The sequence below is a fragment of the Pediculus humanus genome, genomic scaffold, assembly GCF_000006295.1.
Source record: "Pediculus humanus corporis 1103172107729 genomic scaffold, whole genome shotgun sequence".
Classification (NCBI taxonomy): Eukaryota; Metazoa; Arthropoda; class Insecta; order Psocodea; family Pediculidae; genus Pediculus; species Pediculus humanus.
The window spans coordinates 218,265-245,214 of NW_002987332.1; the positions used below are offsets into that span (position 1 = coordinate 218,265).

At 26.1% G+C, this 26,950-nt stretch overlaps 8 protein-coding genes across 8 annotated transcripts; 4 read left to right on the forward strand and 4 right to left on the reverse strand.

Annotated features, from left to right (window-relative positions):
- Nucleotides 1-2,222: 2,222 nt before the first annotated feature.
- On the forward strand, nucleotides 2,223-4,452 carry Phum_PHUM320050 (uncharacterized protein; the record flags this gene model as incomplete). Its single annotated transcript, XM_002427407.1, has 4 exons — nucleotides 2,223-3,111; nucleotides 3,245-3,674; nucleotides 3,900-4,041; nucleotides 4,435-4,452. The coding sequence occupies 4 exons, from the start codon at nucleotides 2,223-2,225 to the stop codon at nucleotides 4,450-4,452; spliced, it is 1,479 nt and encodes a 492-aa protein (XP_002427452.1).
- Nucleotides 4,453-4,918: 466 nt separating this feature from the next.
- Nucleotides 4,919-6,333, forward strand: Phum_PHUM320060 (uncharacterized protein; the record flags this gene model as incomplete). Its single annotated transcript, XM_002427408.1, has 6 exons — nucleotides 4,919-5,023; nucleotides 5,112-5,288; nucleotides 5,360-5,551; nucleotides 5,712-5,919; nucleotides 6,001-6,185; nucleotides 6,286-6,333. The coding sequence occupies 6 exons, from the start codon at nucleotides 4,919-4,921 to the stop codon at nucleotides 6,331-6,333; spliced, it is 915 nt and encodes a 304-aa protein (XP_002427453.1).
- Nucleotides 6,334-6,399: 66 nt separating this feature from the next.
- Nucleotides 6,400-9,669, reverse strand: Phum_PHUM320070 (glutamate receptor 4 precursor, putative; the record flags this gene model as incomplete). Its single annotated transcript, XM_002427409.1, has 9 exons — nucleotides 6,400-6,821; nucleotides 6,904-7,148; nucleotides 7,222-7,593; nucleotides 7,658-7,938; nucleotides 8,041-8,078; nucleotides 8,112-8,302; nucleotides 8,370-8,516; nucleotides 8,702-9,034; nucleotides 9,656-9,669. 9 exons carry the CDS (start codon nucleotides 9,667-9,669, stop codon nucleotides 6,400-6,402), a joined length of 2,043 nt encoding a protein of 680 aa, XP_002427454.1.
- Nucleotides 9,670-10,495: 826 nt separating this feature from the next.
- On the forward strand, nucleotides 10,496-13,784 carry Phum_PHUM320080 (Acyl-coenzyme A oxidase 3, peroxisomal, putative; the record flags this gene model as incomplete). Its single annotated transcript, XM_002427410.1, has 12 exons — nucleotides 10,496-10,621; nucleotides 11,086-11,244; nucleotides 11,331-11,477; nucleotides 11,548-11,695; nucleotides 11,768-11,942; nucleotides 12,104-12,219; nucleotides 12,315-12,592; nucleotides 12,668-13,022; nucleotides 13,100-13,251; nucleotides 13,335-13,470; nucleotides 13,554-13,703; nucleotides 13,744-13,784. The coding sequence occupies 12 exons, from the start codon at nucleotides 10,496-10,498 to the stop codon at nucleotides 13,782-13,784; spliced, it is 1,983 nt and encodes a 660-aa protein (XP_002427455.1).
- Nucleotides 13,785-15,104: 1,320 nt separating this feature from the next.
- On the reverse strand, nucleotides 15,105-18,321 carry Phum_PHUM320090 (Acyl-coenzyme A oxidase 3, peroxisomal, putative; the record flags this gene model as incomplete). Its single annotated transcript, XM_002427411.1, has 11 exons — nucleotides 15,105-15,206; nucleotides 15,298-15,591; nucleotides 15,671-15,828; nucleotides 15,907-16,122; nucleotides 16,205-16,325; nucleotides 16,415-16,534; nucleotides 16,627-16,787; nucleotides 16,965-17,255; nucleotides 17,330-17,624; nucleotides 17,919-18,077; nucleotides 18,178-18,321. 11 exons carry the CDS (start codon nucleotides 18,319-18,321, stop codon nucleotides 15,105-15,107), a joined length of 2,061 nt encoding a protein of 686 aa, XP_002427456.1.
- A 670-nt stretch (nucleotides 18,322-18,991) lies between these two features.
- Phum_PHUM320100 (aprataxin, putative) lies at nucleotides 18,992-19,582 on the forward strand (the record flags this gene model as incomplete). Its single annotated transcript, XM_002427412.1, has 1 exon — nucleotides 18,992-19,582. One exon carries the CDS (start codon nucleotides 18,992-18,994, stop codon nucleotides 19,580-19,582), a length of 591 nt encoding a protein of 196 aa, XP_002427457.1.
- A 1,964-nt stretch (nucleotides 19,583-21,546) lies between these two features.
- On the reverse strand, nucleotides 21,547-22,482 carry Phum_PHUM320110 (uncharacterized protein; the record flags this gene model as incomplete). The annotated part of the gene is made up of 2 exons (XM_002427413.1): nucleotides 21,547-21,755; nucleotides 21,876-22,482. The coding sequence occupies 2 exons, from the start codon at nucleotides 22,480-22,482 to the stop codon at nucleotides 21,547-21,549; spliced, it is 816 nt and encodes a 271-aa protein (XP_002427458.1).
- A 1,042-nt stretch (nucleotides 22,483-23,524) lies between these two features.
- Phum_PHUM320120 (RING finger protein, putative) lies at nucleotides 23,525-26,628 on the reverse strand (the record flags this gene model as incomplete). The annotated part of the gene is made up of 10 exons (XM_002427414.1): nucleotides 23,525-23,604; nucleotides 23,750-23,954; nucleotides 24,040-24,211; nucleotides 24,312-24,735; nucleotides 24,813-25,378; nucleotides 25,509-25,693; nucleotides 25,789-25,879; nucleotides 25,959-26,158; nucleotides 26,278-26,450; nucleotides 26,532-26,628. 10 exons carry the CDS (start codon nucleotides 26,626-26,628, stop codon nucleotides 23,525-23,527), a joined length of 2,193 nt encoding a protein of 730 aa, XP_002427459.1.
- Nucleotides 26,629-26,950: the final 322 nt, after the last annotated feature.

Consider the following 26,950-nt stretch of genomic DNA (forward strand, 5'->3'; position numbering starts at 1 on the left):
TAAAAACATCTCTCTCTCTTTCTCTCTATCTCTCTTTCTTTCTCTCTGTTTCTCTCTCTTTCTCTCTCTCTCTCTCTGTCTCTCTTTCTCTCTATCTCTCTCTCTCCTCTCTCTGTCTCTCTCTCTCTCTCTCTCTCTCTCTCTCTCCTCTCTCTCTCTCTCTAATCTCTTTACTCCCAATTGTCCCTCATTTTGTCCCGCGATTTAGAAAATTCGAAAAATAACGTAAAAATAATAATAATAATTTGAAATTTGCCTTATTAATTAAAATTATATTATTATTATTATTATTGATTTTTTTTGTATTAAATATTCGCTCAATCTTTATTACGTTATGTAATTTTATCGTTATCGTTAAATAAATTAATTAGTAAATTATTTATTAATTAAATTATTATTTTTTTTAATATGAATATATTAAATATTGCGTAATTTTAATAATAAATAAATAAATAAATAAATAAAGCAGACAGAAAAATATTTTTTTAACGGTTAATAATAATTTATCCATTAAATTATAGAAAAACGAAATTATTAAAAACGAAAAAAAAATTCAATTTTTATGCTTTATGAATATATATATGTTATATACAGTTTTTTTGTGGGGGGGGGATTCCCATAAATATATATGTTTATGAAAAATTGATTTTAAAGAAAATCATTCAAGTATGATTGTTCAGATTAAAAAAATGAAAATGAAAACGACATGAAAAATACGTAAATGTAAACCCATTTTTTTTTTTTTTTTTAATAAAAATATTTTCCTTATAAAACATCGAAATGTCTACTGCCACGAAAAAAAAAAAAAAATTCAATTCGTTTTAAATCGAATTAAAAGAGTAATAATAATAATAAAAAAATTTTTTTTTTTTTTTTTTGGGGGGGGGTTTTATTAAAATTAATTGAAAATTTCACGGGGAGGGAGGGAGGGGGGGGGTTTAAAAAGCTGTCTTTAAATGATAAATTAAAGTAACCGTCTTATTCATTTTTGTAAAAAAAAAAAAAATTAATTTAAAAAAAATTGACTTTATCCTCAAAAAAAAATTTTTTAAATGAGCAACGCAAAACGCCTTACAAAACATGTTTAGACTTTTTAACGACACCAAAAAAATCATAAATTTTCCTCTTTAAATTTTATTTATCATTTGTTAACTTTTTAGTTTAAGTTATTAATAGTCATTAATAATTTATTTTTATGTATTCTGCCATGTGTTGCCTTGCAAATTTTCTTTATAGTATATAGATATATATGTCAAGACGAAGTTTTTACATTTTATTACAATTACTGACTAAATTGTTTTTTCGAACGACTGATAAATTTTTTAATAAATTAATTTTTTTTTTTTTAATAATTTACCAGAAAGTTAGTTTATAAAAAAAAAAAAAAAAGTATATGTGGTATAGGAAATACCTTCATTTTGCCCAATCGATAATATTTTAAACCGAACGCAACAGCAAATTGCCTAAACAAAATTCACGCAAAACAAACTTTGTTCGTCATTTTTTTTTTTTTTTTCCTTAACAATATAATATTGTTTTTTATCATTAATAATATTTCGACAATCACCATTAAATAATAATAATAATAATATTTCAACGATAAAAATTTAAATTAAAAAAAAAAAACCGTTAAAAAAAATTTTTTAAAAATATTTGAACGTGTTAATTAAACGAAATTACACCGACGTGAAAATAATACAAAACGTTGTAAACCGAACGTTTCGTCTGCTCGACGCTGTTCATACGTATAAATGTGGCAGTGATTGTTCCGAAGTCTACTAACGCGAAGCTTTTAAAGCTTTTACGTTAAAAAATAATTTTTAATAATAATAATAATAAGAAAAAAAAAACAATTTCCGGAACCGTTATGACAAATTTTATCATTTGAACGAAGACATTTCGGAAACGGAAAAGTTCAATTCGATCGCTATCATTTTTTTTTTTTTTTTTGGTTGTAATATTTATATAATGTAAATAATTGTTATGATTATCATTATTGATATTAAAAAAAAAGTATTTAAAAAAAAAAATACCGAATGTGATATAAAATTGTTCGACTAAAATTAAATTTGAAAAAAAGTTTTTCAAGTGGTAATTTAAAGTTAAAATTAGAATTAGGGGAGGAAGTAAAAAAGATTCTGACAAGATAAATTTACATTTGTACGTTATTCGAACAAAGTAACGTTTTCGCGTTTTTTTTTTTTACTGTAGTGTTCGGTACGATGATTTCACAGGATAACATTACAAAAAATTATTTTTATAATTACGCCATAACTCTGACAAATGTTACCGAAGGAGAAGTTTTTTGTTATTCTTTGCCTATAATCAAAGGCTACGTGTCGGCTTATTCAATAGATTGTAATTCCGAAGGAGAGAAAACAATATTGTTAAAAAAATTCGATAATAATAATTGTTCAGAAGAAGTTACCACGTGGCCGGTCATAAATGGAAATTTTAAATGTTTGGCAAAATTAAACGTGGGAAAAAATCATTTCGAATTCGAATTCGAAGACTGTGTGTTGAATTTAAATATTGAATATAAGACGAAAAATACCAGCTATCACGTTTTACCCGTTTATATAATATGTAGTGGTCACGATGGTAGATTTCAGGCACCCGAAGACGAAGACAGTTCTCCGGAAAGTGCTTGTAAAAGAATATCTCTGGGTTCGAAACTCATACAATCGTTTACGGCAGAAAAACTTTACGAATGTAACATGGGTAAAAGAACATTTCAACTTTCCGGTGACATGGATTTAAACATGGAATGCATTATATTTTATAGTAAATTAACTCCCGAAGAAGTTTACGATATGGAACAAGAAGAGATTTGGGAACATTTCGGTAGAGAACTCATGTCTTCTCAATATGGAAGTGATAAACGTAAATTTTTAGCATTTTTGTCTTGCACAAAATACATTCCGAGTGAAAAAGAGCCAGAAACTTACGAGGAAATGGTGGCGAGAATGCAAGGACACATTGCCTTGGGTGGAGGAGGTTTAGCAATATTTGGAACTGGTTGTCTTCATACATGGCCGGAAACCATAAGTCAAATTTTACCAAAATTTCATGACGAAACAAAAGTCGATAAAAATAAATTTATGGATGATAGTTGCTACAGGTATTATTATTTACATAATTTGATTAAATTTAAATTTTTAAAATTAATATCCGTTGCTCACTTATTTATTATTTATTTACAATTTTAGGGGTACTTATGGAAGTTGTTTCTCAACAACTCTAGGTTCTGTTTGTCACGAGTTGGGACACGCATTCGATTTAGGGCATTCTAAAAAAGGTATTATGGCGAGAGGATTCGATAATATCAATTTAGTATTTACCATAGGAAATCAAACCAAAGACGCAAATAAAAACGTAACGGCACGAAACGAAGCTCAACATTCGACGGTTTGTTTTACTAAAAATTTAAACATAACTTACCGAATGTCATCTCCAATCAAAAGGCTTAGAGGTCGTCAATCCATGCTCCGGTCTAATAGTCCTCGAAAAGACTCCTCATTAAATGATTTTGAAAATAAAATTTGGAATTCCAAAACCTGTAAAAATGAAATGTATCAAAATGACAAAAGAAAAATGACGTCAACTTCAAAAGTTTGGATAGATGATTTGACATTTTGGGATAAAAGTTGTGCTGTTTTACTTAAATATCATAGGTATTCTAAAACTAATATGAAAATATTTTTTTTTTTTTTAAACTATTTGTTTTAAATTTTTTTTTTATAAAATTTTTAGATGGTTTGCCAATAATGAAGTATCAGAACATTTAACGTCTTCCATTGAATTTGATTCTTACAAGTAAATATTTCTTCTACCTCTTGAAGATTATCCAATTTTCTATGAGAAAAAAATTTACCTATAGGTTTTTTCCCTTTTTTCAGAAATACTATATATTCATCTTCTGGTATTCGAGTCATAGAGCTTCGAAACGATAATGGACTTGTTCTTACCTCATGGGAATTTTTAAACACTTATTTACCTAAACAATTTATCATACCTGTACATAACATAAACACAAAGAATGTAAAAATGGTTGTTGCTGAAGATTCATTTGGAAATATTTTAAAAGAACCTTTACAAATTAATTAAAATTATTTTTTATTATTATTTTAATTAGAAAAACAAATCAATTTAGAGACTGAAATTAGTTAATTCAATTTTATTAATTAAATTTGATTCATGTACTTATATGTATACACATATATCAAAAGTAAAAAACTTAACTAGGTATTTCCTGTATATTTAAAGATATAACAAATTTATATTTTTAAGATATATATATATATATATATATATATATATATATATATATATATATATATATATAATTTTGAAAAAGTAAATTATTGTATTCAATTTCGTTAATTATAAACATAGAAAATTTTCTCTAATATTTTTATAATTTAGGTATATTAGGGATTGGGATACATTTAATGAAATGTATTCCAATCATTTAAAATTTTCAAATTTATAATTCACTTCAAATTTAATGGTGGTATTAAAATTAAAAAATATTTTTATTATATGAGATTAAAACATTTAATTTATCTTCAAATAATATAATTATCCTTAAAAATTAATAAACTATAATTAATTCTTTACCAAAATGGCTACTTTTCTAACGGAAAACCTGGCATTCAGACAAAGTAGTAAAAAAAGTTTCAAATGAATGATTATTTTAAATTAAATTATTATTAAATTCATTTATCATAATTATTTTCATGCATTTTTTGTGTCAAAATATATTTTATTTCAATTAAATAAATAATAATTACCTGTTAATAAGCTGCGAAAAAATTTTTCTCGAAATTTCTGCGCGCACAATTTTACTTTGACAAAAGGGCCCTGAAAATAAATTCTGAACTTAGAGTAATACCGCAATTTATGTAAACACTTTAATATGGTTCCAACTACAGCTTTTACCTTACACAGTTGGAATTCAGCTGACAATGGAAGCACTATCGAAAATGAAGAATGGCTGGCATTTCTGCAGAGAAATATGGAGGTAAATTTAAATTTATTTTATGTAAAACGAGTAAAGAAGCACCGTAGCAGAATTTTCGAATGTTATCTGAATGACGTTTGTATTTCAGGAATTATTATCAGGTCAGTTAGATTGCTTAAAAAACACTAATTTAGTATCTGTAGTCATTGCTCCTCTACGAAATTATAATGCTTCACCAAAAGTATTAGAGTATGTTGCCAATATGTTAGCTCTACCTTTTGTTGTTCATGGGCCTACAGAAAAAGAAACCAAAAATATTGAAGAGGTAATAAAAAACTAAGTTTAAAACTTAATATAATGAAGTTATGAAGTTTAATAAATATTAATTTTTTTTAGGTTTATTTAGAAGCAAAAGTTTTACCAAATTTAATATATGCTTTTAGAGTAATAGCTAGATGTAAAGATTGTAGTCCAGAATCCACTCCTAACATGTCTACCGACAAAGAAATTCGATTTTCATCTGTTTCAGAATTAAGTGCTGATGATCTTCAAGCTTTAGAAGCAATTTGCCTTTTGATATGTTATTTAGTAAGTTATAATCTTAAATTCGTTATTATTATTTCTACTTTGATTTATGTATCAATGCTATTAGTTAACCTGCAATTTTAATTTTTTTTCTGTTAATAATGGAGACATTATAATTTTTAATATTATATAAATACTTTTAAATATTTCATACTTTTTATAGGTTCACAGTAATGAAGACTTTTTGCTACAGTTTTGTGATGCTGTAGCCATATTAAACGCCATTCCATTAGTTCAACAATTTTTAATGCTTGGTCGTAGAAAACTAAGAGTAGTGACTGATTTTTTGGCAATATTGAACCTTGTACTTATGCAATCACCTGAAAATGCTGACTTAGTCGAACAAATAGTTTTAGGACTTTCAGCTTCAGGTAATTTCTTTATTTTTTTAAGAATCATGGATTATTTCGTTACAAATGGACTATTATATGACATTATTTAATCAATTTCAGGAGAGAGTATATTGGAAGTCAGTAACTTGTTGGTACATCCAAGCCCTGTTGTTAAATTTCGAACATGTGAATTAATTAAACAGCTTGCCTCATCCAAACAAAATGTATTGCTCAGTAATGTTAGCTCGAAACTTGAACAAAATTTAAATTCTCTATTACATGATTCATCCGCTTCCGTTCATATGGTAAGAAATACATTTATATGATAAATTTATTAATACAAAACTAAAAAAAATTTATTATTTAAATTTATAAATAAGAAAAAAATTATTTTAGGCTGCCGAGGATGTTCTACAACATTTAAAAAAATTAGCTATTACAAAAGAAGAGTAGACGAAAATCTCAAAAAATGTGAAAATACTTCATTTAGGTAACTTATTAAAATTTTATTAATACTACTCAAGTTTTTACGATTTTTATTACCGAGTTTGAGTATTTATCGTAAAATGGACTCTTAACGACCGTGAAATGCCAAATAATTTTTTCAATTATTAGTATTAATATGCTCAAACCGTACCCGATACCTAAAGTAACTAAGGCACCATACAATTTCTTTAAATTCATAAAAGCTTTTATTGGTTCCTCTTCACTGCCTGCATCCGCCCTTAGTACTTGAGACATGGCATCATTCAACCATTTTTTAACCAAACCTGCTTCTATGATCATTTGTAAGAATTTATCAATTCTCGGTTTCAAAGGAGAATTTTTTTGCAATCCTAAAGATATGGGCATATTTATGACGCAATCTTTCATTATGTGTAAACTTTTTTGAAATTCATTTTTTTTTTCATTTTCTTCTTTAGGTTTTTTAGTTATGGCTTCTTCTTCTAAAGCAAAATAGAGCAAAAATCATCATTTACATTTAAAAAATAACTTTCAAAAAAAAATAAAATTTTTTATTACCTAATATGAGCATTTTTTTATGTACGCTCGCGTGTCTTAGAAAAAAAATATTTTCATAATAAGCAAAATTTCCGTCTGCTACCCTTTCGACAGCCTTATCAATATCATTTTCGATTTCGAATTTACGACTGATCGTTTGTCCGGCAGCATCCAATGAAGTTTCAAAAAAAAGTTTTATTTCTTCTCCCCATCCTCCGACAGATATTTGACTTTCTGCCAGTTGTTCTAAAGTATCTATCGTTACTCTGTATATAATCATTATTTTTTAAAGAACCATGTTAAAAACGGTATAAAATATCGCATCGTTTATATTATTACCTTGGACTTGGATTTGCTAATATGGATGTCATACTTGCCCTGTACGCTACGGCAAGGAGTATGCAATAAATCCACCACCATCCGGTAAATATTCGTAAAGCCCAACCTTGTGGTAGTTTCGGTAGTGAGACTTGTAATATCATGCTGTACGTGTACAAATAACTGTTTATGGGATTTTCAAATTGATAGAGACCCATTAAATTTTTTTTTCTTTTTTTATACAGTATTTTCGGACGACTTTTATGCTTTCCTTTCGAATAAATAATACTTTGCGTGATATCATAACCAAATCTACGATGAAATTTCGCTAGAGAGACGAAAGCAATACCAGCAGTTATTATGGACAAAAATACTCCAAGCCATAAATAGCCTCTGTTAAAACAAAAATGATAAAATTACTAACGCGTAACATACTGCGAACCGTCAAATATTGTACCTGAAAGGTAATAGAAGCGTTTCCCAAGAATTGTCCGTCAGTAATTCCGGTGTTAAAAATGTTAAACATTGAGTATTGTAAGGTATGGTTAAATCCATGAGACCCAAGTGATAGGGCGTATAGTAAAGATTTCCCAAAGCTATGTCAGCTCTCCCACTTACGATTTCACCTAAAAGCCCTGAATAAGATCCATTCACTTGCTTCCATCCCCATTTTTCACTTGATGGTACGTCATATACTTCTGCTACAAAATTCATTATTATCGATAACGTGTTTAAAACCTATAGAATGAAAAAAAAAAAAAAAAAAACAAAAAAACTAACAAACTTATAAAATCTAAAAAAAAAAAAAAAAAAAAAAATTTATGTGTTAATTTATATTACTTCTATTTCTAAACCAGTGTACCCGATGGGTAGGGTTCCTTCTAACGTTACATCATCCGACATAACCGGACCAGGCATTTTAAAAGCAGACGGAACATGTTGAAATGTAATAACTCTAAAAATTTGACTTCTTAAATTTGAGGTTTTTTCTCGAAAGAGTTCAACGTTGGAATAAAAATATCCTCTTCGCCATATATCTAATCGTCTCGGAATTAAAACTTCTTTGATGGGTGCTGGAAATGGTACCGTTGATAATTCGTACCTTAAATAACGGGAAAAAAAATTCAGAGTTTCTCCGTGTTTATATTAGAATGTTCACATTCAATTACCAGTTACTCGAACTCCTCTCTCCACCTGAAAACTTTCTTATAAAAACTACATTTATCATTTTTTTCCACAGGTAAAAAAGATCAGGTTCAAAAAGTCGATCGTCGTATAAAAGGATGAAATTGGCTCTGACGTCTAGATCTCGGTACCTAAAAAATATTTCTAAAGATTAGACGATTTTGCAAGAAGAAATCTATTAAGGATACTATTTCGATATTACATCACATATTAAATAAAGGATTTACTATTGTTTATCTTGGATTCGAGAAAGAAGAGACATTTTTTTTTTTTTAATAATAAATAATGCATCAAGTTGAAAAAAATTTATAATTACTTATCACCAAAGTGCAAAAAACGTTTCACTTGTTTTCCATTTGCTAAAAATATAATGTAAATCGGGCAACCATTTCTTCTAACTTTTTTTATTGTGGATAGTGTGTTGTAATTTGGCGATATCAGATCTTCTGTATCATTGATGAGTATTTTAAAAAAAGTCGCTTGGGTAATTTTATGAAAAAAATAACTTCCAAATACATCTTGGTATAATTCATCGCATATGATGGCCAAACATTTGAAATTTCCAGTTTTTAAAATTATCGATGTTACAAGAGGTTCCAAATCGGGATGAAGTAAATAATCTTCGTGGTAATCTAGAATTGAATTTATACTGGAAAATAATGAAGAATGTTAATAAAAGTGAAACATTATGTAAAATTGTAAATTAATTAAATTATCAAAAAATGTATTTTTAAATCGTATGATTGATGGCATTGTTGAGGACCAACATGTTGAATAAATTTTCATAAATTAATAATAATAATTAATTATTCATTTATAAACATAATCATAAATAATAAAATTTAATGATATTTCAAGTGTAAACCGAAAAAAAATTTTGAATAAACTATATGGAAATAATTATTTATGACATTAAATTTTTTACTCAATGGAAAATGTTAAACCTTTTTCTTGAAATAGCTTCATTTATTCAAATAAATTTCTTTTTTTTTTTTTAAATCATTGCAATAATTCTTATTTTTGAAAATATTTTCCTTGTTTGTAATTTTTAATGGATTAAAACATACAAGTTGCAATATTCTAATGAAATATTTTTTTACTCACCCTTTTCCTCGAGCTTTGCCAATAAATACTAATAACGATATAAAAATGAAACTACCAAGGATTTAAATACATTTTAAAAAATATAATTTTCATGCCATTTTAAAAGTACAAATGAAATTAGTCTTAAAATTTTGTTTAGTTAAAAGTTAGTTAAATTGAATTTTACTTTGACATTTGCATGTTTCATGCAAATGTTATTTTAAAGGAAATTTAATTGGCAAAAAAGAGTTTTTAATTATTAATTCTAAGCGAACTTACCATAATAATGTTTAAAATAGATTTAATCTGTTTTAAACTTGTTGAATTTATTTGTAATTTCATTTTATTTTTCACAAAGTTTTATCACATTTGAAAACTCAGTTGAAAATTATCAAGTACAAATTTTCTCGGATAGATGTCACTTTTTATTAATTCCCCCCTCCATTTGAATTTACAAATTAGGATCTTACGTTGTATGAATGATAATTATTAAGGTGAGTTAACATTTATTTTTTTTTTTTTTTATTTTAATTCTTATTTTTGTGACTAAAATTAATTAATTGTAGGATTTTAATAAATGTTTTTGAAATATTATTTCGTTATATTTTACATAGCTGTCTTTGTTAATTGAATCTCTTAAAGATAAATTCAATTTAACAAGTTATGACCTATTACAGTTATCTATGAATGTTTTAAAAGAACGGTTTTTAATTTAAATTATTATGTAATAAAACTAAAAGTTGCTATTTAAACTTTAGAGTTACAATACTACATTTTATATATGGATTAACGAATATTTTTTTTTAGTTATTGTTAACTTTTTTTGACTTTTGAATGATCGTTCAAAGTTCACTCAACTGTGGCTATGATGAACATAAAAAAAAAAATTGATGAAAAATCATATCGAAAATTTATTCTATCAATCGGTTTTAATTTATTTAAGATGTTGCATGAATGAAATATAATAAGTATAAAAATATATAATCAAAAAAAAATAAACTTAAAATATTCGTTTCAGTATTAAAAAATGGATGAACCACTTATCATAAACGACTTACCTTCCGGACCTTTGACTAAATATCGAAATCAAGCAAGCTTCGATTGGAAAAAATTAAAAATTTATTTAGAGGAAAAAGAACTTTTGAAATATAAGGTAAAAGTTTTTCAATAAGAATTTTTTGTAATAAGAAAATTTAATTTTTAATTTGTATGCTGTTAATTTTTTTTTATTAACATTCAAAAAAATGTATTTTATCCGCTTTTTAATGTTTGAAAGGCCCCGAAAATAAAAAAGAAAAGGGTACCAACATAATTTTTTTGATTTTAAGGCATTTGATTTACTACATCGCGGAAATTTTAAATAGAATTCCATAAAAGTTTGAAAAACTAATAATTTTTTTTTTTTGAAAATGAAATATGATTGTTGATTGTTTAAGTTTAACTAAAACTAATCTTTGTTTTTTTTTCAACAACTATTAAAATTATTTATCGCATGAGAAGTTGATTTTAAAAATGAGTAATTATTCAAAATATTTTGTTTAACTTTTACTAAACCTATTCTCAATAACTACTAATGTAGTAAAGTAATATTTTATTTTAAAAAAAACAAATTTACAGTTGCAATTTTGGAATTTTGTTGAAAAGCATCCAGCTTTTCATCAACCTTTAGAAACTTTAAGCTTGGATGATCAAAGAAGGCTTACATCTTTTAGAATGTATCAAGTTTTCAATGCAAAATTTCTCACTTGGGAAAAAGTAGCTTCAGAGCCAAGACTTGTAAGTAAAATTTAAGACTAATTTTATTGATTTTAATTAAATTTTTTTAATTGAATAAATAAAATTTAAATAATTTATATTTTTAGCCAATGATTATATATTCTGCAATGTTTCAATACGATGCATCATTAGCTATTAAATATTCTTTAACTTTTGGACTTTTTGGTAATACAATACGAAGTTTGGGGTCGGAAAAACAATCATTTTTCGCTGATGATGTTGACTCGGGAAAAGTATGATCCTTTCATAAAAAACGTTTTTACGTGTTACACATAATGACTAATTCCTTATTAAATATTTTAGATAGCAGGGTGCTTTGCCCTAACCGAAATTTCTCACGGTACCAACACAAAAGGTATGAGAACAGAAGCTGTCTACGATCCTGAAACGCAAGAATTTGTACTTAATTCTCCGGATTTTGAAGCTGCCAAATGTTGGGTTGGCAATCTGGGTAGATATTTGAACATTATTTTAAAATTTATTATTACAATATTTATTTATTATTATGCGGCTTAAATTTTAGGAAAATGTAGTACCCACGCTGTAGTTTATGCCAAATTACTAACTCCCGATGGAAAAGATCACGGTCATAATTGGTTTGTTGTTCCCGTACGTGATCCAAAAACTCTACTACCTTATCCAGGATTAACTGTTGGAGATATGGGAGAAAAAATTGGACTTAATGGAGTCGATAATGGGTTGGTTTGAAAAAATAGAGTCTTACAATTTTTAACAGAAAATTTTCAATTTAATACATTCATTATTAAAATTTTTTTTTTTTTTTTTTTGGAAAATTTAAATAAAAAATTAAGTTTCAAGACACTTATTATTTTTTAAATTTATTTTATAAAAATTTCAGATTTATATTTTTTAATAAATATCGTATACCAAAAGATAATTTATTAAATAAAAATGGGAAAATAACTCCAGATGGAAAATTTATAAGTAAATTTAAAGACCGAAGAAAACAAATTGGTGAGTATCAATCATATAAATTTTCTTAACGTTTTTATTTATTAAATTATTATTATTATTATTAAATTATAATTTTTTTTTTTTGTAATTTTTAGGAGCTAGTTTAGGTGCTTTATCCGGTGGAAGAGTAATGATCATGTCAATTTGTGTTGCATATTTTTCAATGTCCGTAACAATTGCCGTGAGGTATTCAGCTGTTAGAAAACAATTTGGAATTAATGATGAAGAAATTCCCGTTCTTGAATATCAACTTCAACAATGGAGATTGATACCATACGTAGCTGTCGTGTATGCATTTAAAATTTTTTCCGATTATTTTACGTACGAATTGAGTTGGTTTCAATTTAAAAAATTTGTAGGAGAAGAGAATTTGGTTCGTGACAAATATACCTTTTTCATCATTGTATTTTCGAAATAAGTTTTTGGAATAAAAATTATAAATTTTCAGGATGAATTAGGTGTTGAAATTCATAGCATATCGTCAGCGGGAAAACCATTGTTTAGTTGGATCAGTCAAAGAGGAATACAGGAATGCAGAGAAGCTTGCGGAGGTCATGGATATTTAAAAGCTTCGAGATTGGGTGATTTAAGAAACGAAAACGATGCCAATTGTACATACGAAGGTGAAAATAATGTTCTGATACAACAAACTAGCAAGTGGCTGTTGAATTTATATAAAAATTTATTAGAAAAAAAAACAATTTCGACTCCTCTACACTCTGCGGATTTTCTAAATAATTTTTCAGAACTTTTACTAAAGTCATTCACTTGTAAAACTTTAGAAGAAACAAGTAAACCTGAAAGTTAGTTTTTACTTTACTATTACGTTGTTTTTTTTTTTTAAATTAGAGGTATTATTTTTAAAAAAATTTTTTTACAGATATTATTCAAGCGTACGATTGGCTTGTTTGTTGGTTGTTGAAAACTACATTTGATCGATGGCAAGAAAATTTAAAAAAATTCGATCAATTTACTGCATTCAACGAGAGTCAAGTTTATTTTGCCAGAACGATGTCTATAGCATTTGCAGAGGTTTCTTTACTTATTTATTTATTTATTTTATTAAATTATAAAATAATATATGTATTTAATTACAAATTAATTTTTTTTTTTAGCGTTACGTATTAGTAAAATTTTTAGAAAAGGCAACATTATCCAGTTTAGATAAAAAATTGCAAGATGTTTTATTAAAATTATGTTCACTATACGGACTTTGGAGTTTAGATCAACACATGTCCATACTTTATCAAGGTTAGTTTTAACTTTTTAAAAAAAATTTTTTGTCAATATTTTAATGTTTTTTAAATAATATTTGACAAATTTGATTGATACAGGTGGTTATTGTAATGGTCCAAATCCGGCACAATTCGTCAGAGATGGCATTTTAAAACTGTGTAAAGAACTTAAAGTAGAAGTTGTATCTTTGGTCGACGTATTAGCTCCCCCTGATTTTATATTAAATTCCGTTTTGGGTAAATCGGATGGTAACGTTTATAAAAATATTGAAAATAAAATGTTTCAAAGCGAAAAAACATTTAGTAGACCGGGTTGGTGGCAAGAAATAACAAATTGGCAAGATAACATGAATTCAAAATTGTGATTTATATATAAATTCATTTATTATTTAATTTAAAAAAAAAAAAAAAAAAACGAAATTCAATAAAGAATACAAAAAAAAAAAATTTTTTTCAACAGCATTATGTTAATATATATTAGTAATTTATACAATTTTTTTTTTTTTTTTTTTAATAATAAATACATTTTTTATTACATAAATTATTAATAATTCACGTGGTGACTTGAGAAGAGGTAGTCATTATACGACTAAAATACTTTTTTTTTGGCAGTGAGAAAAAGAAAAAAAAAGTATTTAATATTAAAAAAAAATATATAATTATAATTATTTATAAAATTAAATTTAAATTTATTTTTAAAACATCGAAGCGACAAAAAAAAAATAATAATAATAAAATAAAATATAGCAACTAACAATTAAAAAAAAAAAAAAAAAAAAGATTTTATATAATAAATTTGTTAAAATATTTCATTATATTTAAAATCCATTTAAAATTTTCATTTTAATTTTTATTTATCGATTAACAAAAAAAAAAAAAAAGAAAAATTAATAATAGTTAGTTTAGAAATCAAATGATAAATTACATTTCAAACAAACAAAAATGATTAATAATCGATTATTATTATTATTATTATTGTTAAATTAAACTTTAAATTAATATTATTCCCTTATAATAAAATAAAAGCATTCACAATTAAAAAAAAAAAAAAAAAAAAATTTACAATTTATTATTGAAATTAAATAAAATACTTTTTAATAAGATAGTAGTAGGTAACTGTTTGACACAAATATTTATTTTATTTAATTTAAATAAACAATTATTAACATTAATTTTCAAACGTCATTCATGATCTATATATATATATTTATTTATTTTAATTAATTTGATTAGTTTATTTTAATTAAAATTAAATTAAATTTAAAACATCGTTGAAAAATTCGTAAGTAAGGCTTCCACCATTTAAAAAAAATTTTTTTTTAAACAAATAAAATAAATAACCGTTTTTTTTTAACACGTACATAATTTTTTAAAATTATTTTAACGATAAATTATGTTTTTTTCTCTTTTCTTTCAAAATTTAAAAGTAATTTTTGACGTCCATCTACATTTTACAATAGAAATCAGGTACAGTAAAAATCAATAATGTGGAAAATTTACATAATTTTTCTTTCAAAAGGATTATTATCATCATCATCAAATATTTACGGAGGGGGGGAGGGGGAAGGGGGGAAAAGATAATGTACGAATTTATGCAAAAGTTAAAAAAATTTACTTGAAAAAAAAAAAAAAAAAAAAAAACTTAAAAACTTAAAGCCTTGATCTGAATTTTTTTGTCATTTCTCTCCACCATTCGGGTCTTTGAGTCACTCCCGGATTTTGCAAAAAAGCCGCTTGAAGATTTTTATAAATCTACGAGTTAAAAAAAAAAGGATAAATTTAAGTAATTTAATTTTAAAAAAATTATTATTAATCCTTAAAATAAAATAATAAATTCGTTTACCTCGCCGTCAGATTTACCGATGGCCGAATTCAATATGAAATCCGGTGGAGCAATGGCGTCAATTAAACTAACTGCATCCGGTTTTATGTCCTCGCATAATTTTAAAATTGCTTTTTTAATTAAAAGGGATAAGAGTGGACCTTTCGTGAAACCTCCCTCGTAAAAATCAGATAAATGACGTTGTAAATGATGCAAACCGAACAACGACACCAATTTTTTAAAAATATTGACTTCGTTAAAAAATTCCTGTCCGGCATCTTGTATCTTATTCCAACATATTAACAAAACGTAATGCTAAAATTTATTTTACAAAAAAATTAAATTATATATTTAATTTAATACATTTGAAAAAATTTATTTTTTTTTATGTTACCTCGATGTAAGCTAATGATAATGTTCTAGCATAAAAAACTTGACAATTGTTTTTAGCCGTGAACGAATCGTTTTGATTATTTTTAAGATTTTCTTCGTATATTCTTTGAGTTTCGCTTAATAACCTGAGCAAAAGCCATTCGTACATGGATATTATCACTAAAAATAAAAAATTATTGTTTGTAATATTTTTAATTATAATAATAATAAAAAATTAAACGAGAAATTGCACAAAACCTGGAATTTGGCACATTTCATCGACCGTTGTGGGTGAAGGAAAAGATTTTTCCTTGTATAGAAATTTCACTGATCCCAATGGAGATTCAAAAGGAGTGTCTAATTTTTTAAACAAGCTTAGCAACCAATTACTACTTTGTTGCATCAAAACATTATTATCACCTTCGTAGGTGCAATTTGCATCATTGTCATTTCTCAAAGATCCAAAACCGGAGCCTGAAACCATACAAATTTACTTTTACTTTTTTTTTTATTTTCCCCCCAAAAAACTTTTTGTAAAATAATTTTCATGGCGTACATTTTAAATACCCGTGTCCTCCACAAGCTTCTCTAGCTTCTTGTACTCCATGTTGTGCTGCCCAACTGACAAGTGGCTTTGCAGATGACATAAGAGCATGAAGTTCTACACCGAAAACGTTCTATGGAGGGAGAGAGAGAGAGAGAGAGAGAAAAAACAGAATTATTGATAATTGTAAAATTTTTTTAAACAATATTTGAAAAAAATTACCAATTCTTCCATGTTTTTAAAAGCAACAAGGATATTGAAATCCACGAAAGCTTGAGAAGTTGCAACTGCTAATACCATAAATGCATAAGCATCCGCTAAGTAAGGAAATAACCTCCATTGCTGGAAAATATATTTTTTTGTTTTCATTAAAAATTAAATACAAAAGAAAAAAAATAACTGTTTAAAAAAAAAAAAATTTATTTTTGCTAAACCTGAAGCTGATATTCAATAACTGGAAGCTCATCTTCATCAGGACCAAATTGTTTTCTGACTGAAGAATATCTTATGGCTATGGAAATGGCTTTGACCAAATTTCCAGTGCAAATATTAACTATTGCCATTCTTCCAGCCACTAATGAACCCAATGATGCTCCTGTTGAAAAATTATTAAATTTAATTTTTGCAGAGTTTTTAATACTAAACACTCTCTATTTTCTCTCTATAATATATTTTAGTAATGTATATTATTATATATATATTTTACCAAATATATGATTAATTATAATAGAAAACCTTAAAAATAAAAGCATTGTAAAAATCAAGTCCTTACCAAATCGTTTTCTAGGATCTTTGATACAAGAAATATATTTTCCGCTTGAGGATACCTTTCCATTTTTATCTAGTAAACTATCTTTAGGTATCCTATAATTGTTAAAAATAGCAAAACCATTGTCAACACCATTTAAACCTAATTTTTCACCCATGTCTCCGAGAACAACACCAGGATATGCCAGCATCGTGTTTGGATCTCTAAGAGGAGTGTAAAACCCGTGTAATCCATGACAAACACCATCAGGTGTGAACAACTGAGCATAAACTGTGGCATGCGTAGCAGAGGATCCTGAACAATGTTCAAAAATTAAAATTTCACAATCACAAGAAAAATGAGTCAAATATTCGAAAATTTTTTAGTACCCAAACTTCCAGCCCAACATTTTGCAGCTTCAAAATCTGGAGTATTTAAAATAAATTCTTGAGTTTCTTTATCGAATGTAGCTGTTGTTCTCATTTTTTTCACATTAGTACCATGTGAAACCTCGGTTAAAGCAAAACATCCAATTATTTCTTCGTTTTCAATTTTTTTAATAACGTCACTATGTATTTTAGAACCTAATCCTTGAATGCTGTTGTTAAAAAAATGGGCTGGAATGATATATTTTATTAAGGCACTAGCATCATACATTGTCAAAGCTCCAATGGAGATCATAAACTAAAATTAAATAAAAGTTTGTAAGTACAATTGTGTAAATATTTATAGACAAATAATTGATTAAACTTATCAAATATTTGTTTTGAATTGTTTAAATTAAAACTTTAATTAATTATTTATTTTTATTTTGTAATTAAGTTTTTTTTTTTTTTTTTTTTTTTTTATTACAGTCCTAGCCTTTTCAAATTCAAAATAAAAATTTATTTGTCATGTTCGCATATAATTTTTAAAGCTATTGAATTCTTATTCGTATTTTGAAAAAAAAAAAGTAAAGAAAAAAAAGGTTCGACTTACCCTAATTGGATTTTCCATAATCACATCTCTGTTTAAAAAATCATAATCCCTAATTCTATTGGCTCTTAATGTAGTTAATTTTCTGAATTCTTCATGAGGTAAAGAAATAGGACTTTGTTGAAATAAAGGGTCTCCTTCTAATGTTTTCCAAATTTTATACTAATATCAAAAACATTTACATTTTAATTATTTAAAAATATCTATGAGAGTATTTTGAAATTATTAAAATTGATAATAATAAAATGAATGAAAAACAAACCTTATAATTAATAATATCTTCAGATTCTAAAAACACCTGCATTTTTCTCCAACAGAAAGTTGATTGCTTTCTATAACAGGTTAGAGGTCCAGGCGGTAAATCATTTTTAATAAAATTAGATGCTGAAGGCACATCGGTAGGCATTTTTATAAAATTGACTTTTTTTATTGGGCTAACAACTAAACTTTATTAGTAAATACTAGTATAATTGTAATAAAATTTTTTTTAACTAAAATCTTTAAATCAAGGTGATGTCGCGTTTCGCACAAATAAATAATACAATATTAACAATATTTTATTTAATATATAATAAATCTTAGTTTTAAATGATTTAATGTAACTGTCACTCAATAAAAACTCAATAATTGTAAATCAAACTTTAAACTGACAACAAAAGTCACGCCGGCTTGGACATTCATAATTTTTATGTTGCCAAGTCTGCTGCTCTTATTAAATTGAGCGTCAATACATACAGAGTTGGTTAAAGTTGTACCACGAGAAATCACGGGTCTTGGACCAATTATCTAGATTTATTTTTTTTATTTTTTTTAGTACTTTTGTTTAAAAGAACAATTATAATAGTAATTTTTTTTTTTTTTTTTTTTTTCATTAACACTTATTTTTTTATGCTGATTAAATTAATGTCGTAAAATTACAGGCTAAACTTTGCTTTTGTGAGGTTTTGTTTTGCTTTGTAATCTAAAGCACTATTGAACTTCAAACAATTTGAAATATATGAATGCATCAAGTTTTTTTTTTAATTAAAAAAACAAAACCGTTTTTTTCCCCTTTTATAATTTTTTATTGTACAATAATGGAAACAAAATTGAAAAAAATAAGAAATGAACTCAAGTCCAAGAAAGGAAAATCTCATTGGAGTGAAGGTTTATTACAAGCCATGAAGGATCCTGAATTAATTGTATTTGAAGATAAATCAACAGTTGCATTGTATGATTTGTATCCGAAAGCTAGTTTTCATTATCTGGTTTGTCCGAAAAAAAATTTACCTTCTATAAAAAGTGTAGAAGTAAAACATTTAGATTTATTAAAACATATGCATGAAGTAGCTGAAAAATTGTGTAACAAACATGAAAATGTTAATTTTCTAATCGGTTATCATTCAATTCCAAGTATGATAAGATTACATTTGCATGTTATTAGTACAGATTTTGATTCGCCTTGTATGAAAACTAAAAAACATTGGAATAGTTTTACAACAGAATTTTTTTTACCCAGTGATATGGTAATCAGAGAACTTGAAAATAGTGGAAAATTGTCATTTAAAACTACATCAGAATATAAAAATTTTTTGGACAAAAAGTTAAAATGTCATAAATGTGATTATGAGCCCAAACATATGCCTGATTTGAAACAGCATACAAAAATTCATTTTAGTTCTGATTAATTTATTGATTATATATGTAAAAATTTTAATAATTAATTATTTTTGTCCGAGATATTATTTGATTTATCCTTATTTTGCATTAGATGTTGATAAATTATCAATTTATATATCAAAAATTAAAAATTTGTAAAAATTTTTTTTTTTAAATTTAAATTAAAAACGTTAAACGTCATTACGTGAATTGTAAACTTTTTAAACAAATTTTAATGTTCATGGACTTATGTTTATTTAAATTTTTTTAATGTAAACTTTTTGAAAAATAAATATTTTTTTATTACACTAAGCAAACTAAAATCTGGTAATAATTTCATTAATAAGAATTTGTTTTTAGAAAACCGTTTGAAAAAAAATATTCAGTAAATCAGTGATTAATATATTGGAAATATTCTAAATAATTTTTAACTTCGTTACTTATAAAATAAAACACGATAAAATTATCAAAAAATAATGATAGAAGACAAAGATAAAAAAACAGAAATCGCGCCAAAAGATGTTGTGGAAGGTAATTTGGAAATGGTAAGTATTTTTTTAATTTTAATTTTGATCAATAAGACCCTTAATATGAAATTAACCTTAACTGGTTACCTATAAAAGGTGAAATTAACCTCAAAGTTTTAACAAATTTTTTTTGAAAATAGATAAGGGATTGTTATGATTATGAAATTGAATATAAGGAATGTAAATCAATCAGAGGTAGATTTCAACAATATTTCTTAGGAGTAGAAAAAGATTGTGATATATATAAATCAAAATGGACTGACTGTGACAAATGCCAGGAGGGAGACATTGATGCTTGTGCCAGAATAATCACTTCTGAATTAAATTTAAAAAAAGAAAGATTAGCCAAACATGCAGCGAATGATGTTTGGAAAACTAGAACGGAACCTCCTAAAAACTGGAACCAAAAATTACCAGAGTGGTCAAAAGAATTTGGACAAGGATATGGAAAATAATAAACTTATAAGTTTTAAACAATAAGTAAGCAAAAATAGCTTATGACTGCTATTAAGTTATTTATGAGATGTGTTAGTTTAGGTATGATAGATTTAGTTTATTGTGAATTAAATATAATTCAAAATCATAAATTATGATTCGATAATAAATTCATAACTGAATAATTAATTTTTAAAAATAATTTCTTCTTCTGAATTTTTATTTTATTTTTTTTATAAATACTAAAACAGTAAAAATAATTTTAAAAAAAATTATAATTCAAATTGATAAAATTTAAAGTTTATTTTTTATTAATTACAAATAAACTTTTACATAATTTAATTAAAATATATAATCGAACAAAAACAACTGAATTAATTTAATAATAATTTAAACAATTTTAAGTAAATATTTCATCATTTTAAAATACACATTTAAAATAAAACAGGATTAAAACATTGCACAGAAATTCCTACATTGATAATTTTACCTAAATTTGTTATATATATATTTATATATAAGAAAAGTAAATAGTTTTTAATACTATTAAATGATTATTATTTTATTGAAATATATTGATTGAATATTATTAATTGCTTTGATTGCTAATACTTTTTTTACAAATTTTAACAATAAGTTGTAAAATTTTATTAATTTTTAATAATAAAATACTTCACACGATAAGAATTCATTCATTCATTCATAAGTAAAAAAAAAAAAAAAAAAAAGAATGAATGAATTTTTTTTTTTCATCATAAATAAGATTTTAATAATAAATATTGAATAAATTGTTCAAAGTTATTTTTTTCACAACATTAAGAAGATCATGATACTTATTGACAAATCACTTTTTTTTTTTTTTTTGCAAAAATTGCAAAGTTGCATTTGCATTGCTTTTGTTAAAAATATTTCAGTCTTAAACAATAAAATATAAATTTTAAAGTTTTAAAACAATTGTTTCCATACAAAATGATTTTATACTAATGGTATTGGTTATTTTATTTCAAAATTGCTGTTTATGTAAAATTAATTCAAAGTTTACATAAGCAAAACAATATAGGAATAAATGCTCCTATAACAACAAAGACTGGAAGCATTGCAGTGGGATCGTCTCCTTGATAGGGATCTGGTGTTTTTGGTCCACTCGGTCTTCGACTTTTTGATTGTTTTTTTTCTTCTTCTTCATCTTTAAAATCATCTACATCAGGCTCACTGGGTATAGGTGGTAATTTTGGTACATCTACAATCAATCAAAAATTAATTTATGTGTGATGGCAATAAAAAAAAAAAAACAACAAAATTTTAAGTGTTATAATGTGCACTTATGCATTTTTAATAACTGCCATTGATAAAAACTTACCATCAACATTTCCTTTCATAACATAAATAGCATTTATTTTAGGGTTATCTCTATAGCCTTTAATAAATTCCACTCTGATTTTCCCACCCCTTATGTCTGATTCTTCTTCACTGCACAATAATCTACCTCTATTCACACTAAAAGGAATATACTCATCATGGGCCACACCTCTGCCCACGTTATCATAAATATCTAAGTCTGCGACAATGGTGTGATCCCCGTTTAAAACAACGTCAAACACTTTCATATTAGGAGCATTAAAATAAACTTCACTAAATTTTAAAACAAGTACATAATCACCATCTTCTACTATCGGAATGTCATATCCAAACGTACTATGATGGTATCTTTCCGTTTGATACAATATTTGATCATTTTGAGACACTCTACCTATAACCAATTGCTTGCCGAAATCGGAAGCAGTTCCAATTTTACCCATCAAAGGATCTCTTTCGTATCTTATGCCAAAACTGTCGGTGTGTGCATCCCCTCCAGCATTGATAGCATACATAACTTGTCCAATGCTAGAAGCTTGTTCACAATAAATAAATAATAATAATAATGAATAAACTAAAACTTTATTACAACCACTTTTAGAAGGAGGCATATTAAGTATGCTAATTAAATATTTTAAAAAGTACATAATTGTTCAACATAAACTTTGTTTTACAAAAAAATTTTAATTTGTAGAGAAAAAAATATGATGATAGCGTAGTGTTGTACATTCATAAAACCGTGTAAGTATTAATTTTTTGAAATATAATCTAACAAGCAACCATTGTTGATGATTTGGCAGCAGAAGACCCACAATGCCTTCTTAATCAATAAAAATTTCCAACTGAATTTATTATCAGGGCCCCTAATCATTTAAATTATATAATAAAAAATATTACTTGTCATCAAATTTTTTTATTCAGTAATTAAATAAAATTTTGACAGTGACGACATTGAATTGCAGTCGTTTATACTGGAGAAAAAAAAAAAAACAATTTATGCTTATCGTTAAAATACAGATAATTTTAAAAATTTCCATTTTCTACGTTTTCTTTTTATACCTCGGTACTTCAATACTAAAATTTTAGGGGAAAAAATTAGTAAAATTTATTTATCAATCATTTTATAAAAAAATTTAAAAATTTGTATCTGAATAAAATGTTTTTAAAAAAATTCTCTTAAATAAAAATTAGACTTCGGATTGCTTTTTTAATTGAATTATATTACATTAATAGTTTTTTTAACTCATTACATAACATTTTATATTAACATTTTTTTTTTTTTTATATAAAATTTTAAATCTATGACCTATTTAGATTTTAAAAAAGCCTTTTTTTTTTTTTGACAAATCATTTAAAGCCCATATTATATATGTAGTAATTTTTTTTTTTTTTTTTTTTTATATTCATTCTAGGGTATTGACACCTGTTTTATTATTATTTTTTTTTTATATATATATTATATATATATTTTTTAAATTTTTACTTAATTTACGTTACAAATAAGAAAATAACTCCTCAAAAAAAAAAAAAAAAAAAAAAAAAACAAAAGGTTAATAATAATAATCGCATATTTTTTTTTCAATTGTCATTTTATAAATCAGTAGTACAAACTAGTTAGAATTAGCACTACCAACAAAGCTCTTTAAACTCAATTTACTTTGCTGAACATGCCATTCCGGTGGCAAATAACACTTTTGGCTTTTTTTTCTTTTTCTTCTTATTAGATGCGTCATCTAAAACAGAAAAGTAATTATGAAATTTTCTTTTTATTAAGGGGTCATTGCCAACAGTTATAAAACTTTAAAAAAGAAATTAAAATAAAAATTAATTTTACAATATCAATCTAAATTATCAGGAAAGATAAAATTTTTTTTTTACCTAATTCATCCTGTTTATAAGAAGCTTTTTCTAAAGCCACGGCAATGGCGTCACTAAAACTTTGATTGAAATTCGGAGCTGGCACATAACCCTCCAATTCACTTTCACTGTCTCCCGTATCCAATTTTGAATGATAGCTTTCGTCCTTTTTAACCGGTGGCAAAACATCACGTGTGAAACTACGACTCGATCCTTGTTTAAGCATCTAAATTTAGAAAAATTCTCTTGAAATTTATTCTTAGAAATTTTAAAATAATTTTTTTTTTCTTTCTATTTTTAAAACTAAATACTTGAGCAAAGGATGGTCCAGTGTGTTCAAGGGATGAAGACATTCCAATCATATTAGAAGTTGTTGGCTCAAAAACGTTGTCTAAAGTTGTAGAAACAGAGGAAGATAAACTATTTAAAGATTGACTGCGACTGACAATGTTAGACTCAGTCGGAGATGGTGGAAAATATGACCTTTGAAAATAATATTTAAATTTAACATACACAACAGTACACAAAATATGAGTACAAAAAAAAAAAAAAAAAAAAAAAAAAAATTAAAATTAAAACTTACAAAACTTCATCGGAGCCACTACCACAAAGTGGAAATTGACGATGTGATTCTATCCTTAATTTTGGTGTCGGCTTTTTACCCCATATCATATTTACTTCTTCATTTATTTTTTGTTCTCTTTTTTTTTCTTCACGAGCTCTTCTGTTTCTTCTTTTTATTCTCGCTTCAATCTGTCCTTTAAAACTGGACAAAACTTCATCCGAGACATAGGGTGCTATATTAATCTCTGCTACTTCAAATTGACAAGTCAGCGGCAAATATTGAAGATAACGAAGTCGTTTTCTTAGTCCTTCCGTCATGGAACCTCCCTCCTTTTCCAAAATTTTGCCACTTATACGATATGGGCAATTTTCAAGAGATCCATATTGCATTTCTAGCATTTTTACATTTAATGCATGCAAGTAAACATGTTGACCATCAGAAGCTAAAATCAGATTGTAAATTGTATGAATGTAAAAAAAAAAAAAAAAAGAAGAAAAACTTATCATTTAAAATATTTACCTTGATAAAAATAAAATGGCTTTGTTGCAGTATTATGTGATATTTCTAAATCTTCAGGTGCAACATTGGGAAAATCTTCTTCGCTAGCTGTTCCTCCATCACTGCATACGCTTTCATAGCGAACCTTTCTAACATGATCTTCATCATCGTGAAGTAAAATTGAAGAGTTAAAGTCATTGACTAAATCATTTATGATATGTTTTTTTTGTATTTCTTCATTAACAGGTTCTTTAAGGGCATTTTTAACAAATGCTTCTCTTTCCTTCAATAACTCCATGGCTTGTTCAATAAAACATACTTCAGGGCATCCTTCATTATCTGCCAACTGAGACTCTAGCTCTAATTTTTCCATTTTAATTATAGAAAGAACATCTTCAGGTTTAGCAAGCAAAAGTTTCGAATATGTGATATCAATTTCAGTTTCTGTCAATGACAAAAGCCCTGTAATTGGTTTTCGATTACATTCTTCAACAGGTATGGGCAAAAGTGATCCTCGATCTCTCTTCATTAGTTTAAAAGTAATTTCTTCACCAAGATTGTAAACTGGATATGCCAATGTAACAACACTATAAATTAAAATAAACCCCAATGAAATTATTAATTTTTTTCGCTTTTTTATTTTTATCAAAATATCGATTAGTCTTTTAAAGTAATAATTTTTAATATTAAAAAATTATTATTAGAATTTTTTTATACCTTTTTAAATCATTTTTATGAATGGCTTCATAACAAATGGGACATTTTCTCCAAGTTTTATCAGAGAGAGCCAAATAATGTAAAATACAAGACCAACAATAAACATGTCCACATCTAGTGATTTTAGCAGCTGTTGGAGTATCTAAACAAATTGGACATGAAACAAGTGCACTACACTGAAGTCTCTGAAATAAAAATTTAGAAAAATAATATTCATCCAATAATACAATAAACAATAATTTAATGAATTAACTTTAATGTATGAATTATTTAAACTTACAATTTGTTCAATTTGATTCCACTCGACAAGTAAATCAGGATCTACAAGATGAGGAGTGTAATCAGCATCTTCTTTAACAACAAATTGACAGCTAAGATGAAAATTTATATTAATAAAATATTAATATAACAAAATTAAATTACTTTTAGTAATTAATTTTTATATCTTACTTGGCTTGCAAAAAGTGTTCTTTATTGTATTTGTGCTTTTGAGTGGCAAACCAGTTTGGTGAAGTAAACTGACTCCAGTTTGTAGAGCTTCTGCTAATTACTCTGGGCGCGAATTGAAAATTAAGCAGATGATTTAAATTCTGCTTCTTACTACCAGGAACAAAAACAGACCCATATTCTGCTGTTTTTTCATTTACTACCTAGTAAATTTAGTATTTATTTTAATATTTAAGATTTTTATTTAAATATGGAAGATTATAACGTTCAATAATGCTTGAATAACATCTTTAAGTTATGGTAAGAATAAAAATTTAAGCACCTTGGTATCCTCCTTTCCACAGTTAAGAAACTGGTTGCGAGGTTTAGGTCTTTTATCGGCATATTTTCCCCCTTTGGATGAATTGCATTTTCTAGGTGGCTCATTTTTAGGATTATTGTAAACAATTGGCTCACGACGTCTGTTATATTTACCAAATGGTTTGGAGATGGCATCTAAAATATTGAAAAAAAATACAAAATATGCAAACAAAATTGGGCAAGATGTGAACAAAAGAAGTAGGCCTAAATTCGGACCTGAATTTTTTTTACTTTCCGTTCCTCCCGCTTTGGATGCAGGTAAAACTGAACGGCCACTTGGTTTTTTTTCCATTTGAGAATAATCGTCTAACATCTACAGCAGGTTTGAATGAGGCAGATTCTCCGCATGGAGACGCAATGAAAACCTTCAGACCCTTCATTTTAAAAATCCATGGTTCTCGACAACTGGCAATAAAAAAAAACGTCAAAATGACAACCGATAATTTAATAAATTGTAAATTTAAAATAAATTAAAATAATAAAAAGACAAGTTTAAGGGAGATATAGCTCCCTGTCGTCGGAAACGACGAAAATTTAATCTAACTCCGCAATATTCGCAATCGTCGCTAAAATGGCGACTAAAACTCTACCGGATATGCTCAATTTAAAAAAAAAAAGTGTAATGTGAGCTATTT